Here is a 12,097-nt window from a genome sequence, read left to right on the forward strand (position 1 = left end):
CTTTGGGCACAGATAATAACAGTGTTCAGTCACTATGTGAACATTTTAGAAGATTAGTTCTCAAGGTTTGTTCATGAGCCATCCATCAACATGGCTAAAGAAATAAGTCAATCAGATCTGCTGCATTAACTCTTTTTCTGGTAGGGATCTTTAATGCTTTTTAGTGCTTATTATTTTTCAAGTAGCTTAATTATGAAGTCAAGGTAAAAATCAATTAACTACCTGGTGATGAACATATGGTAGTAAGAGTTCAATTTTTTTTACTGTTGTAAAGCAGCTAGTGAAGAAAAGGTGGCTAGAGAAAACTATTCTTGGTTAAGGAAGTATCGTAAATTCATGTTTGGCAAGGGAGGTTTATTAATTTTCTATTTTTACTTTATTTATTCATTTTTTAGAGAGACAGAGGAGAGAGAGACAGAGAGAGAGAAAGGGGGAGGAGCTGGAAACATCAACTCCCATATGTGCATTGACCAGGCAAGCCCAGGGTTTCGAACTGGCGACCTCAGCATTTCCAGGTCGACTCTTTATCCACTGCGCCACCACAGGTCAGCAATTTTCTATTGTTAACTGCAAAGAAGGTTCTTTCTAGAGGCTATGAGGGAAATCTTTTGACTTGCCTTTCTCAGTTTCTTGGGTTTTTTTTTTTTTTAGTCCTTGGCCCATGACGCTATTTCTGTAACTTCAAAACCATCAACATAGTGAATTTTCTTCTTTCTGACTTCCTGCCTTCTTTTACAAACACCTTGTGACTGCATGAAACCCACTCAAAAAATTCAGAATAATTTTCCCATGTTAAAATCTTGTTAATCACACCAACAAAGTTTCTCTTGTCATGTAAGGTTGTGTTTATTCTTTTTATTTTATTTTATTTATTTATTTTTAGAGAGAGAGGAAAGAGAGAAGGAAATGAAAGAGAATGGGGCGGTAGAGGAGGAGTAGGAAGCATCAACTCCTATATGTGCCTTAACCAGGCAAGCCCAGAGTTTCGAACTGGCGACCTCAGTGTTACAGATCAATACTTTATCCACTGCGCCACCACAGGTCAGATTTATATTCACAGTTCAAGATATAGAGATATTTGATGTGTCAATATTCAGCCTCCCATAGGAAAAAAATAAAGATATAAGAGGAGTGAGGACATATAAATCAAAAAGAATTTTGTACAGCTTTATGGGGATTAAAGCCAAGGGAGTCAATGAAAATAAATAAGGATAGAAAGCATAATGAGATTACTCCAGCAGGTCTCACACAGAGATTAAGATTAAGACTGAGGGTGTTCTGGAGATGGGAAGGATATGCAGAGTTCTAGTAATCACTTCAATCCCACTAGTGATAATAGATAGTGTAGAAGAAGAGGCAGGATTAAGTGGAGAACTGAATCTTTGGAGTGCCTTTATATCTCCTGGACACGAGGGAAGTGTTTACAACAGTAAAAATGAATATTCCCAGGTTATGTGTAAGAATATGGAAAAATCTAAAAAAAAAATTGAAAATAATTTTTAAAATTCTTGATTTTTTTAGAAGAAAGCATTAAAAACAATGCTACATACCATATATATATATGCTTATTATATATACTTATGCATATGTTTGTTATATACATATACACACATACATAAAATATAATAAAACAAGGGAAAGATAAACAACAAACTTAAATTTGTGTGGTTACTTTTGGATTGAGTTTGAAGTCTATGATTTAGTGAGATACAAAGCAATTTTTGCCTTTATTATATATAACTTGTATGTAATGAACTCTAAATCAGTTGTGGTAAAATATTGTAAATAAATAGAACTAAGTGAAAAATATATACATATTTGTTGTATTTTTTATGAATTTTTTGGAGGCTTGAAATATTTTCTAATAATAATATATCAATGGAAAAATATGTTGAGGACAAAATTAAATATTCAGATAATATTAAAAATTTATTTAAAGTTAAAAATAGTTTTTACCTTCTTTGAATAAAATAAAGTTAAAATTTTTTGGCTTATATAGAAATTTTATGGCCTATCTAGAAATAGATTCTTTAATTTATGTAAAAGTAAAGAGAGTGTATAATGTGAAGAGTAAATGATGGGAGATAGGTGTGAACATGTAAAATTGCAGCTATGGATTATGGAAAAAGTCACCAAGTGTTTAAAAATATACATTCAGCCACTGAAGATGAAATGAATAAAAACCATTATTTTGTAATTATTACAATATAAAAAAAATCTAGTGTTATTCTTAATTAGACCTAAAAAGTACAGGTGTGTAAGAGTAGATAACATAAGCATATTTAAATTCATTCCCAAGTTAAATTTAGAGTTGAGAAGTCCAAAGAACAAGAAAGAATAAATATTGATGGAGTTTTCCTGGAGTGTGTGCAGTCCACAGTGAATATGAAAGACAATGAAATAACAATGTTGTCATAGACTTAGACAAGGTGAAAGTTTGAGGACAAGAACTAAGGATCTCAACACCAAAGTCCAGAAGCAGTAAAGCCAAAGTGTGAGCACGTTTGAATGATAAACATGTCAGAGAGTTAGAGTCTGGTGATAGAGATGCTGGTACAAATTTAAGGAAAGGTTATTGAAATTGTAATTTTCATGGTTTTACAGTTCTTTTCAATATTAGAAATTCATTCATTTGTTTGTTTGTTTATTTTTCTGTTGTCCTTTACTTTGAAAACAATATCAAGAAAACAAACCACTATGAAAGTAAGAACTTTGTTTAATTCAGTTATCTTCAGCTCCAAAAAAGTCAAAATTAAGTATTCATTAAATAACTATCACTCTTCAAGGCAATACGTATACAGATGGTAACAGGTAGTACTTTATTCCTGTGCAAGATGAACTAAGCATAAGACAACAAATTTCTCTGACCAAAATATATGAACCATCTGACTAAGACATAATGAAGGTTGTTCACTATTTCAAAGTTTTAATTTACTAAACATTTTTCATTGTTTAATAGATATTCATTCAAATCATATGATAAACAGTTATTCAACCTTATATCCTATATTATTCAGAACAGTCATGGTCAAACAGAGCCTCTGTGGGCATATGGATTATTAGCAAGCTCTTCGTTTCACGAAGCATTCTTTTTCTGTTAGGACAATGCTCATACATGTTATAAATGTGACTTGAATTTTTCCTTATAATTTTCTGAAGAAGAGTTTCAGAATTTTACCTTGTATCTGCTTGGTTTTCACCACATAAACAATAGGATTCATCACAGGAGGAATGAGAAAATGAATGTTTGCTATCATCACATAAATGTATGAGGGAAGTTTGGGGCCAAAGCGGTGCAGTATAGAAAGGCAGATCATAGGTGTGAAGAACAGGATCACAGCACAGAGGTGGGAAACACAGGTGTTAAGAGCCTTAAGGCGGCCACCATGGGATGCAAAGCTTAGTACAGTTTTCAGTATCAGAATATATGAAAAAAGAATGAGGAGAAAATCAAGCCCCAGAGTGGAAAGCAACACAAATAGTCCAAAGATACTATTGATCCTGGTGTTGGAGCAGGAGAGTTTTAGGATATCAGGATGCAGGCAGTAGGAATGAGAAAGTACATTGGAATGACAGAAGCACAGTCTCCTCAAAAGGATAGGAAGGGGTACCTGTATAGTCAAAGTTCGTACCACAATGGCCAAACCTATCTTGGCAATTACACGATTGGTAAGGATGGAGGAATAGTGCAACGGATAAGAAATAGCCACATAGCGGTCAAAAGCCATTGCCAGTATGACAGCTGACTCAAAATCCTGAAATGTGTGGATAAAAAACATTTGCGTAAAGCAAGCAGAGAAGGTGATTTCACAAGCATCCAGCCAGAAGATCCTCAGCATTGTGGGGAAGGTGAAGAGGGACAGACCCAGGTCAGAGGCAGCTAGCATGGACAGGAAGAAGTACATAGGCACATGGAGGTTTTGCTCTTGCCAGATAACAGTCATGACGGTCACATTGCCCACCAAGGTAATGAAGAACATGGCAGAGAAGGGTATGGAGATCCAGATGTGCGCAGCCTCCAGCCCAGGTATGCCTGTCACCAGGAAGGTGGTGAATATGGAGTTTGTGCTGTTGACATCATGCATGCTGCCAGGGAAGCACACCTTTTCTAAAATGAAATTCACTTTTCCAAAAGCAAAGATTAAAATATAACTACATTTTTCATACTTTGAGGATAAATAATTACTACTTTATGAGCATTTTAATTTGATACTTATCCTATTTGTTAATATTCTTGTAAAATATGAGTGTAAACTAAAAAACACCTACTCTGTTGGCAAAATTTTCCAGATATACTAACTACAGGGGGTCCTCGGGTTACAACAGTCTCAACATTCGATGTTTCAAGTTGACGACATTCACTCTCATAAAGACTAAAAAATTAAGATGTGAGTGTTTTGCCTTACACCATTAGCGTCCTACTTACAGACCACGTGGGTGAACAAGTTCAGCTGTGAGTGGCAGAAGAATATGCAGTGAAAAAGCATATGTGCCTGACCAGTTGGTGGCGCAGTGAATAGAGCGTCGGACTGAGATGCGGAAGGACCCAGGTTCGAGACCCTGAGGTTGCCAGCTTGAGCGCGGGCTCATCTGGTTTGAGCCAAAAAAAAAACAAAAAACCTCACCAGCTTGGACCCAAGGTCACTGGCTCAAGCAAGGGGTTACTCGAAGGATAAACGTTCTGCTGAAGGCCCCGCGGTCAAGGCACATATGAGAAAGCAATCAATGAACAACTAAGGAGTCTCAATGAAAAACTGATAATTGATGCTTCTCATCTCTCTCCGTTCCTGTCTGTCTGTCCCTATCTATCCCTCTCTCTGACTCTCTCTCTGTCTCTGTAAAAAAAATAATAAATAAAAATTTTTAAAAAATTAAAAAAAAAAAAAAAAAGCATATGAGTGAGAGAGTTGGCGTTCCCCAGTAAGCTTACCTGGGCCATTCTGGACTGTTAAAAGTGCAAGTGTACCATTTGTGTTAGGCTATGATGTGTTTCAATTTATACCAAAATTCGGTTACATCACTGTGGTGGAACAAAATTGTGTGTAACCTGAGGACTCCCTATAATTGAAAGGAAAAAGAAGTCTCCACTTATGAGTTTGACTATTTTAGATTCATCATGTAAGTTGTATCAGGCAGTAGTTGTACTTCGCATCTGTTTATTTTAGACTGATCACCTAGACTAGTGATCTCCAGGTTTATCCATGTTGTTGTAAATAATAGGATTTTCCTTTTCCTTTTTATGCTGAATATTCCATTATATGCATATGCCACATTTTCTTTATCCATTCACCTATCAAAGGACACTTAGATTATAATTTACCTAAGTCATACAATTGATATAATGATATTTTACTTTGAGTACTGAAATCCTCAATAAAATAATGTAGATTCACATCTCAGTTTATCATTACAGCAGCACACTATTCTGTGAAATTTCTCATCCTTGGTCAACAATAATACAGGTTAGGCCAGTAATTAGTAGCATGCTTTGGTTTTTTTGTATGTGTGCAAAAAAAGATGAATATAGAAATTTAAAATAATACTTTAGAAAATTTTATATACACTTGATGTAATTCTGCTTTTATTTTTTAATAGTAAAATTTTGGCTTCATATTTTGGGTGCATTTTTATTATTTTGTATCACTTTATTTTTACTTATGCTTTATAATGAAACTTAACAGACATTACATACAACCTCTTCACATCACTGTTAAGTCACTCCACTAATAATAACTTTTGTATAAACTAATTATTATGATTTCACACCATCCTCACTTCCTAATGTTGTTATTTTTTATTTGTGATCATTATGAAATATATATGCACTTCAAAATATTCATTGCCCTCATGAGACGTACACATTGTAACTGTGATAGCCCAAGTATTTTTGAGGTGATTTAATTAAAATTTCATTTGAATCCAATTCTTGATAATGAAAAAATAATAGAGAAAACAATAAAAATATAAATTACTTCCTCAAAGTCTCATCCTACTTATCATCTTATTAAAGAAGAGAAGTATAGGATCTTGCCGACTGCTTTTGGCTTTTATTTGGAATACTATTTAATCTGTCAAAACCTTAATTTGGGTCATTTTGGGTGAAACTTTCAGAAGTAATCAAAGTGATTAATTATTATCCTGCATGCTATCTAATCTAAAGAAATGAGAACTAAAATTAAAATTTGTTTCAGCAGCTTTATACCTATACTTTTAAATTTAGAATTATGCTGGAACTAGGATGAAGGAAAAGTATATATAAACTCACTCTCATTTCAAGAGAGCACATTCTGCTTCCTCTCACCAACGGGCCTTTTAGAGTTAAGTGTCTGCTGCCAGAATCCTTTCCAGTGTTTTTTCTCATTCATGAGTTCTTTGGCATTTTTAGAATATATATTCTCTGGTCTCAATCAATGTTCATATTCAAGGATGAGGTTAAACCTCATTTTCAGTGTTCTTTTAGCCATAGAGAGTTCTCCACTTACTTGATTCAGGAATACTTTAAGATCATTTTCTCTGTGTAGTTCAGTGCCATTGTCAAAACATCTCAGATTTTAAAAATAAAATTAGCCTACTTTACCAGAAAGAAATATTCTCCAGACCTTGTGATTCCTTGGATTACAGGAGACCATTTCTCTATTCACTATTTTTTCCCAAGTCTCTAAAATTTGTTCTATTTCAAACTCAACTCAGGTAAACCTTATTTTTACTCTCACCTGGCATTTTAAGGCAGTATAGTTTGCTAAAGTCCTGAAAAATCATGTTCCTCATCCATGTCCAAGATCAAAAATGTCTGTGACCTGATTTGAGTTGCTTTATCATTCTTGCACCTCTCCCCTGAAAATAAAGAGTCTCCTGAGACTCCACTTCTGCTTGACCTGAGAGTTCTCATTAATCCTTTTTACTTCCTAGGAATTGCTCCAAAAACAGCTCAAGTTCTAGGGACTTCTTTGCATCATATACATTCAAAATCAAACCAATCAACACAGAATTTTGTAATAGTGTTGTCATAAACTCAATTCTGTCCAAAGTCAATTTAAAAATTATTTATATACATGTTGATATCATTTATATTTTTGTTATATATTTTGGGGAGTCTAAAAAGTTTATTTCAGAAAGACTTCTTATTAAATTTTAATATAACTTTGATTTATGTATGTTTTAGATGTGAAACACTATTCAGTGTATGTAGAAATTACCTTAGTATTCAGAAATGATGAACTACATTTGGTTTCTGCCATCACCTTTCATCTGCCCAACATATCACTACCATACACAAACACATACATATATGGCAATAGCCCATTTTTTTCTTCCCCCAGGCATTGGCAACCGCCATTTTATCCTCTGTTTTGAGTCTGGCTATTTTAGATACTCATATAAGTAGACTCATACAATCCTTTTTATTCTATGACTGGAATATTTCATTTAACACAGTATTTTTCAGGTTCATCCATTTTGTAGCAAATGGCAGAATTTCCTCCTTTTTAAAGGCTGAATAATGTATGTACCACATATTCTTTATCTGTTTATGTGTCAATGACATTTTTTTTTTCTGTTTATGTGTCAATGACATTTAGTTTGTTTCAGTGTCCTGGTTATTGGAAATAATGCTGTAATAAACGTGAGAAGACAAGTATCTCTATTTTTTTCAATTCAAAACATGAGAGGGTATATATAGCTACAATCCTATCTTTAATGTTCAAATAATTTGAAGGTGTTGACTTTTGCTTCTGAAAAATTGAACAACTAAAAGTAAAAAAAGTGATAAACTTAATTTAAAAATTATAAAAAAACTTCCAGGAATTTTTACCTTTAAACAATCTTTGAGACTTCCCAGAAGTCCACTAAAAAATGACAATGATTTGTTCTTTCATCTTATAAAAAGAGAGGCTCTAGAAATATTTAAGTTTATTTGGTATGTTACTATTAATGCATTTAAGGGGAAGAACAGTCAAATTAAAAGAGATGCTCTACTTTCCTTAAGTTAAATGTTGTTCATGTAAAAATCTAAAAAGTTTATTCTTTGTATAAATATATGGTAGTTTTCAGACATTTGTTAATGCACTAGCTCTGCTGATTATATTCCTCTTTATGATTTGTTTTTAACTTTTATTTTAAATTTTTTAATTTTTACTGACTTTATTGGGTGACTTTGGTTAATAAAATTATATCAAGTTTCAAGTGTATAATTCTATAATACATCATCTGTATATTACATTCTGTGTTCACCACCCTGAGTTAAATCTCCCTTTATCACCGTTTAGCCTCCCTTTACCACCTACCACCTTTCCATTTTGTAACTCTCTTACTATTGACTGTGTCTATGAGGTTTTTCTTTTCTCTGCTTAATCTCTTCATCTGAATCTGAGGATGTTTTGCTTGATAGACTAAAAAACAAGATAGTGTTGTCACTAATAATTTTAATTCTTTCAAAAATTTTATTTGCTCATAAGTTCATTTTTTTATTTTGAAAATGATATATTTTATATCAACAGTTTTCAATTGGACATTTAATTAAAATACAAGTAATAAGTACCAGTAAAGATGTACTGACTCTCTTACCTTGATAGTTGTGATATGTTTTTGATATATTCTTGTTATGTACTGTGTAAATTCAGTGTATATTAGGTCTCAAATTTATAGCTCAAGATTTCTTTCTCTATAAAGATTGAATTCACCCATTTTTATAAATGAGATGATGTTCACTGTCTTTGAAAATAAGCATAATCATGTTTCTAGATCTTTTGTCTAAACAAGTTTTTTTTTTAAAAAAAAACATGTTTTGTGTGACACAGAAACTGCCAACTTTCCTTGTCAATTATTTTGTTCTTTTATCTAATTCTTCACTTTTGAAAATTATCAGTAATAAAATAACCGTAGCCATTTTTAGTATTTTTTTTTATTTAGAAATAGATTTTGCTGTTATCTTAATCTGACACTTCCATAGAGAGTTTACAATCAGCTACAGGACAGATGCTTCGCCTTTAACAACAACAACAAAAGACTACTTACAGAAAGGCTCTTCAGAATCCAGAACCCCCAGGAATAAGAACTGTGCAAGTATTTAGCATCACTTACACAAATTTGAGATCCTATCAGTGAACTGAATAATGATTTCCAGAACTCTTGTAGAGCAGATGGGGTTATGAGATTTCTAGTCCAAGATCTAGCAGAACAATAAATAATTATATAAGATAAATAAACTGATGAAGAATGATTTGTGTAGATTTATTTTCAAATACTATTGATTTATTAGTGCTTTATATTCTGGATATGTAATGATTTATTTTTCTCTGTTCTTAAGCCATCTATAAACCACAGTAATTTAAAAGACTCTTTTTTATAAGCCAAAATAAATCGTTTGTAAATAATATTGTATTTTCCAAACCTGATTCTTCCAATTTTGAAAACTCTTATTAAGTATTCTTATTTTCACGGCTATAGAGTTATATTGCTATATGCTTCCTGGCAATCGTCAATAGTTTGCCACAAATAAACTCATAAAAATTCTTACAGGTTTTGACATTTCTTATGTTGACAATCTGTATGTAAGAAAAATAATCATTTAAAATCAAACTTAAGGGTTTAGGCAAAAAATGCAAAATTGACCTTGATTAAGAACTGTTCTGTTAGTATTTTAAGATTTGCTGATATGTAACATCACCCCTGTTTTAAAAATGGTAGATATCTTAATATTCCTGATCTGAGTTCTCTTTAAAGTCAATATCATTTTGTAGATGTGTTCCTTTACATGAGAAACATATTTGCCTTTTCCCAACAGATGCTTCTTTAGAATTATCCTTAAATTCCAATTTATTAGTGAAGCCTTCCCCAATATTTCCATTAAAATATATAGATTAATACACATATAGACATATGTATATTAATACATATTTATTAATATGTATATTTATATATATAATATGTCTATATGTGTATATATATAAATTAGGGTATAGCTGATTTTTAAAACATAATTGAAGGGCAGAAAATATGGGAAAAAACAAAAACAAGAGGCTGGTGTGTTTCAAAAGGAAATTTTATTTTCAAAATCACTTGGGGTCAAGTAGACTGAGACCAAAGGGTGTCAGTCCTGAGCTGCAGGAGGGGGCATTAAATATAAGAAATTTGCTGGCATGGGGTTCATGCACCTGGGCAAGCTTAGATTAGCATATCAGGGTTCTTGTAGCCTTGGTTACTGATTTAAGGAGGGGAATTCTGCTGCAGAGACACAAATTCTTTGATGTAGCACAGACTTGGTGCCCTTGGTAAATCCTGAAGACAGCCAACAGGTCAGTCTCCCAATAACAGCTGGGGGCCTGAGTCTGTGAGCCTTCTTTCACAAACACCTATTGTGATTTAAAGCTCCCTTAATGGTCAAGTTCCTTCCCAATGCAAGCTTTTCCAGATATTTTTATGAAGGTAAACTTTTGCTACATTTTAAAGTGAAGGCTAGGCAGTTGTTAGGAGAGAAAATAACAAGCAAATTAACTCTATCTTTACAAAATGATTGGGTGAAGGGAATATGAGTTTTACAGGGGCTTATTTAACCCTAACAATAATAATTTTTTTCTATAATGCTGTTTTATTTCTGATTCATGTTCAAATCTACAATGTTTAAAATCACACCTGACACAAACAAGAGTGTCATTAAAAAGTGCATAAATGATACAAGGTGGTATAACATAGCATAGTGTAACATAAGCATAACACAGCATAATATAAACATAACATAGTATAGCATAACTGAAAGGTTGAAGCTGGGGTGGCCAGTCTACTGGGGAAGCGGAAAGCCTGTTGTCAGTCTCTCTTGGCAACTGTCAGGTTGGTATAACCTCCGACTAAGTCAGACCTGGTGACAGCTCCAGGTCCGGACTGCCTTATCCCATGTAAGATAGCTGACAGACTAAACCCCTTCCCTGGTCTATGAGTTGGCACCGGGGAGAGGTGAACTGAAAACACAAAGGTCGTATGTTCCAAAAGGATTGTGTATTTAAAACACCTGGGTGCACATGTACCAAGACGGGACATAGTCGCGTCGGCAATGGGGAGGGTTTTTATAGTTTAGTCAGGGGTCTTGGGAAAAGCTGCTGAAGTCATTGCCTCAATAGGTACAAGGAATATTTTTTCACATGTGGATTGGAAAGGCGCCACAGTTTCTCCAAATTGTTTATCTCCAGGCTCAACTGTCTAAAGGAGGCCTGTCTAGATCAAAAGTACCAGGGCCAGCTGGGCCAATGGAGGCTTCAAGCAAGCCAGTCACCCCTCCTCCCACTGGTTTGCAGTGTCTCTGAGTCTGTAGCTAGGCTTTTACAAACAACTATTGTGATTTAAACTCCCCTAATTGTCAGGTCCCTTTCTAATGTAAGTTTTCCCTGATATTTCTGCATAGATAAACTTTTTGCTACATTTTAAAGAGAAGGCAAGGAAGTCATTAAGGGGAGAATTGCAAGTCAATTAAATACAACCTCACATTGGGGGCTCTGAATTTAAAGGCCCCCTGAACCCAAACCTTACAATAACAAAATATAACATAATATAATTTAAATGGGGTGACAGGGAAAATAAAATTTACCTTCCATTGGCTGATAGAGCTGTCTTTTCCGTGACCTAAATAAATAAATAAAGCAGGGCCATTAAGCTGGAGTCAAAGTGATTTTATTCAAACTGTCGTTTAAAGCTGAGATTATAATAAAGCAAAATGTTTTTATGCTTATAAAACTAAGATGCAAGCATAACATATATGAATGTAAAAACATGAATGGATATGCTTATGTATGTGCTTATGTAAAAATGAAGGATATTTTTATAACAGGTGTATAATTATTATTATTTGGTATATTTCTGAAGTGAGAACTGGGGAGACAGAGATACAGACTTCCACATGTGCCCTACCAGGATCTACCCAGCATGCCCACCAGGGGGAGATGCTCTGCCCATCTGGAGTGTTGCTTCATTGCAACTGGAGCCATTCTAGCACCTGAGGTGGAGGTCACAGAGCCATCCTCAGCACCCGGGCCAACTTTGCTCCAATGGAGTCTTGGCTGCGGGAGGAGAGAGATAGAGAGAAAGGTGGGGGAGAAGGGTGAAGAAGCAG

At 33.9% G+C, this 12,097-nt stretch overlaps 1 protein-coding gene across 1 annotated transcript; it reads right to left on the minus strand.

Annotated features, from left to right (window-relative positions):
* Positions 1-3,143: 3,143 nt before the first annotated feature.
* On the minus strand, positions 3,144-6,734 carry LOC136320611 (olfactory receptor 51G2-like). The gene is made up of 2 exons (XM_066253770.1): positions 6,714-6,734; positions 3,144-4,123 (listed from the first exon to the last, which is right to left on the minus strand). Exons 1-2 carry the CDS (start codon positions 6,718-6,720, stop codon positions 3,144-3,146), a joined length of 987 nt encoding a protein of 328 aa, XP_066109867.1. The 5' UTR covers positions 6,721-6,734.
* Between the last annotated feature and the right edge of the window lie 5,363 nt (positions 6,735-12,097).

The sequence above is a fragment of the Saccopteryx bilineata genome, chromosome 1 (genome assembly GCF_036850765.1).
Source record: "Saccopteryx bilineata isolate mSacBil1 chromosome 1, mSacBil1_pri_phased_curated, whole genome shotgun sequence".
Classification (NCBI taxonomy): Eukaryota; Metazoa; Chordata; class Mammalia; order Chiroptera; family Emballonuridae; genus Saccopteryx; species Saccopteryx bilineata.